Below are 4,022 nucleotides of genomic sequence, written 5' to 3'. Positions count from 1 at the left end.
AACTCTGTTCCCAGGGATTCCTAGCATGTCCCCTGGCTTTAGCCAAGGGCCCTGAAGGCTGTTGGGAGGTGGTGGTGGCTGCACTGGCTGCCTTCAGCAGCAGCTTCAGTAGGCTGGCAACATGGAAAGGCAGGGACGGCATGGTCAGAACACAGACTATGGTCCAGGCATCCTGGGAAGAACCTGCTTAGCCACTTTCCAAGTCTCTGGTCCCAGGCTGAGTATTTCTCTGTGCCTACCCTCCTGACTGGTAAGGGAGATGGGAGTTAACCACAATGTCTACTTCACCTGACTGTTGTGAGTTGCATGTGCCAAATGTTCAGAATGGTGTCCAGGATATAGCAAATGCTCAATTAATGTTGGCTACTATTAGTACTCCTTGGGGCCACTGGGCTGGGGAGGGGAAAGGAAGGTCTTCCAGCTGGAGCTGGCCAGATGGCTCCCAGGAGGCCAAGAGCAGAGTGAGAGCTTAGAGAAGACCTTTGTCTTCTGAGAAGGCCACTGGCAGAGCCAGCCCTGGTGTGGGCCTGGGAAGGGCACAGGTGACCTCCCTCTATCCCTCCTCCCATTGTCCTCACCCCTGTCAGGAGTACAGAAGCTGGCTCTGACGCTGGGGTCCTGGAGCTCAGCCTGAGGGTCTTACAAGCCTGGGTTGCTCTGTGAGGTCATGGGACTCTCCACCTGAGCTTTGCTCCCTCATCTATGATATGGGGCTTAATGAATCAGCTCTTTGGGCTTGGGAAGTTCTGCCTGTTATCTTCTGTCCAACCTTGCCCTCAACCCATGCAGCTTCCCAAGATGTTCCAATGGACAAACAGACACTTGGCTCCATGTGAGTGGAGAGTTTATTCAGGAGCAGGGAACCCTGCTCAATCTTGTGTCCCATTGATTTGCACCTGATCAAGCTGCTCTGGCCTGGGAGGGTGGTGACGACTGTAGTGGCCAGGAGTCTCTGCTTGAGTGTGAGGGGCCAGGCATCCAGGGTGAGCTCAAGGCTCCCAGGGGCATCTCAGCAACCGGTGCAGGCGACATTTACACACAGCTCACAGTCATCATTGGCGATGGTCCCTGGGCAGGAAAGAAAGGCAGCCAGCTGACCCTAACCCTGAACCTGGAAGGTGGGTGGCCACAGGGGAGCTGCTGGACAGACTGCAGAGAGGGGCTGTGTAGGAGGAGACCCGGCACCTTCTTCACAGAATGGGCACAGGGAGCGTTGGAAGTAGTGAGGCTGGTCCCCATCCCAGGTGCTCTCCTTCCAAGCAGGGACTGGGCAGGGGACTTTGGTCTGTGCCCTTTTCTTGTCTGCTCCGTGGACAGCTAAACCTTTCAAAGGTACGTAGGAGGGAAGGTGGACAAAGGAGGGACGCGGGGACTGGCCCAGAACAGGCTCAGCAAAATGCCTGCCAGTCACTGTGTTCTGCTGCCTGGCTCTGCCTCATCCCTCTGCTGTCAGCTCAGCCACCATCTCCCCTTGGGAGCTTTTTGGACCCTTGTCCCATCAGGTGTGAGGACCGGGCCCTTCTGCTGCTCTCCCGTGCACTCACTGTGCGTTCAGGGGGCTGTTCTATGGGCTCTCTTCCCTCCCACCCGGGAAGGCTTTGAGGGACTCCCTGGGACTAAGGGGGCTCCTGGCCTCACTGTGCCCAGACGGGGGCCGTCCTGGGGCCGGGGGGGGGTCGGGTACTTGAACCTCCCTCTCTGTAGCCACAGGAGCTTAACAGAAAGCACCTGTGGAGGAGGAGCTGGGATGGTGGAGGCGGCAGGAGGGGTGGGAGGTGTGCAGGGGTGGGGGCACCTACTCAAGGTCTGGAAGATACTGGCGGCTTCCTGGGAGGTGCAGACGGGCCGGAGGTCCTGGGGCAGAGCTGGGTGGTGGCACACCGAGGGCAGGAGGCTCTTGGTTTGCAGGTCAGGGCTGGGCTCCTGCTGCCCCTCCAGGGCGCTCAACTTCTTCACCGACTCCAGCTGGACCTCGAAGCCTTGGTACTGGGGGTGGGTGTTGGGGAGATGGGAGGAGGTCAGGCCTTGGACCAGGGCAGGCACTTGACCCCATAGGTCTTCTGGCCCCTTCCCTGTCTTGATGGAAAGTCCAGGACACACGGGAAAGGGCCACCTGGGTGGAGGAAGCAGCCCTTGGCTCCCCACTCTGCTGCTGGCTGTGAGGGCCTGGCGAGGTCTACACAGAGCCTTGGAGCGTGCTGGCTCAAGGCATGGATGTCAGAGATGAGGGACCCTGGTTCCAATCCCAGCTGTGTTCTGGACTGGCTGACTTTCTTCCCACATCTGAGCCTCCGCTCCCTTATCTGACATTCCTTTAGGGATCCTGGTTCTGGGACATAATCACTAACAGGTCACTCTCCTTGAACTCACAGGGCAATAATGCCAACTCCAAGTTAACCAGAGGGACTCACCTTGATGAGGACTGACTGTGTGCTCTGCAGCAGAAGCAGGAGACCCACAGCTGCCCCCAGCAGGTGCCCCAACGCAGTCCTGCTGTCCATCTCTGTCCTTTTGTGTTCTCGCTGCTGCTGCTGTCCCCCTGGCTCCCACCGGCTTCCCTGGCTAGCAGCCTTTATAGGCCAAGCTCTAGAGCCCTGGTCACTCATTAACTGGCCATCTGGGGCGGGATTGTCAGAAATTTGGCTCTCTGACAAGCCCAGAGCTGGTTCCCAGGCAGGGGATTGGGGATGATGACCAGGGGACGCCCAGAGCACACAGGAACATGGTGGGGCTGGGTCAGCTGCCTGCCTGGGCAGGGTTCTCTGTGCAGGTCGCAGACCACTGCACTTTCCTCCACTCCTTGGTACCTGCAGGAGTGGAAAGACAGGGAGAGTAAGGTTCCTGAGATGAAGCAATTTGTCCCAGGTCTCAGGCCTAACCAATGGCAGAGAGACTACAGCCAGCCCTTTCTGGCCCACGTCAGCCACAGTTCTTTCTCTGTGAAAGGTGCATGGGGGCAGAAGTGCCAGGACAAGGTGGGCAGATACAGCACTAATGTCAGGGTGCTCCAGCCCTGACGCCCTCAAAACCACCACATCTCCCACTCCTCTCCCCAGTCCGTTGAAGGACCATCCTTCTGTCCAGGTCTTGCCCAGGCCTCTGCTTGCTGTCTCCTACCTGTGCCTGGGGCCCTTGGCGTCATGTGACCCATCTGTCCTGTCCGTCCCTTTCAGAACCCAACAGCCTAACCCAGCATGGAAGAAAGAGCACTGGGCTTGCGGCTCTGTGATCCTGGGAGTTTCATCAAGTCTGACTGAACCTTCATTTCCTCCTCCATCACGTGGACATAAAAAAAAAAAAAAACACCCCACGGCTGAAGGGTGTTATGAGTGCGAGGGGGCTCCAGTCCCCCTGAGTCACCCTCGTGTCCTGGGTAGCACAACTGTAGGAGGTTCCTCACTCTCACAACTACCTTCTAGGCAATGGGTAACTCACTGCCTCAGTGGCCGAAGGTTGGGTCAGAGAGAAGAGGGCAAAGTCTATAAGGGTGATATCACCATGGCCAGCTCAGGTGGCTGTCAACAGTGGCAGGGCCAGGATTCAGATCTGACAGGCACCGACTCTGGCATGTGGCGGGCACCCCATGCATGATCTTGGCTCCCATGGCCCATCTTGGATTCCAAGATCCCACTCCAACTTGGTGGCTAAAACCTGCTCTATCTCGCCACCCTGACTGACGTATGCCTAATACCATGGCACGTTTTCACCGATGCCGTCCATCTGCTGGAAATGCCCATCATCTCATTTTTATCTTGGATTGAGATGGAAAACAATCTCAAGTGAACTTTGGAATTTCCTATGTCTTGCTTTGAATGCCAACTTCAGCCTTTATGAATAGACTTGACATGCTTTCCTGTCCGTAAAATGAAAAGGATCATCAGACAACAATAACTTTCATTTCTTGAGGGCTGTGTGCCAGGTGCAATGCTGTAGAACAGCATAATCCCATTTAATCCTATGGGATGGGTGTAACGATTGTCTCCATTTTATAAACAAGTAGCCTGAGGCCTGTGAGGCACCCC

General features: G+C 56.4%; 1 protein-coding gene across 1 annotated transcript; it reads right to left on the bottom strand.

The window, feature by feature from the left end:
* Nucleotides 1-827: 827 nt before the first annotated feature.
* Nucleotides 828-2,793, bottom strand: Guca2b (guanylate cyclase activator 2B). Its single transcript, XM_005317882.3, has 3 exons — nucleotides 2,412-2,793; nucleotides 1,800-1,986; nucleotides 828-1,068 (listed from the first exon to the last, which is right to left on the bottom strand). The coding sequence occupies exons 1-3, from the start codon at nucleotides 2,604-2,606 to the stop codon at nucleotides 1,010-1,012; spliced, it is 441 nt and encodes a 146-aa protein (XP_005317939.2). The 5' UTR covers nucleotides 2,607-2,793; the 3' UTR covers nucleotides 828-1,009.
* Nucleotides 2,794-4,022: the final 1,229 nt, after the last annotated feature.

The sequence above is a fragment of the Ictidomys tridecemlineatus genome, chromosome 11 (genome assembly GCF_052094955.1).
Source record: "Ictidomys tridecemlineatus isolate mIctTri1 chromosome 11, mIctTri1.hap1, whole genome shotgun sequence".
Taxonomy (NCBI): Eukaryota; Metazoa; Chordata; class Mammalia; order Rodentia; family Sciuridae; genus Ictidomys; species Ictidomys tridecemlineatus.
This window is presented reverse-complemented; position numbering and strand designations above follow the sequence as displayed.

Coding starts and splice junctions, on each gene's coding strand:
- Guca2b (XM_005317882.3), bottom strand. CDS start 2,606: ATGAGTGACCAGGGCTCTAGAGCTTGGCCTATAAAGGCTGCTAGCCAG. Junction 1,987..2,411: donor CACAGTCAGTCCTCATCAAG/GTGAGTCCCTCT, acceptor ACCCACCCCCAG/TACCAAGGCTTCGAGGTCCA. Junction 1,069..1,799: donor CAGTATCTTCCAGACCTTGA/GTAGGTGCCCCC, acceptor TTTCCTGCCCAG/GGACCATCGCCAATGATGAC.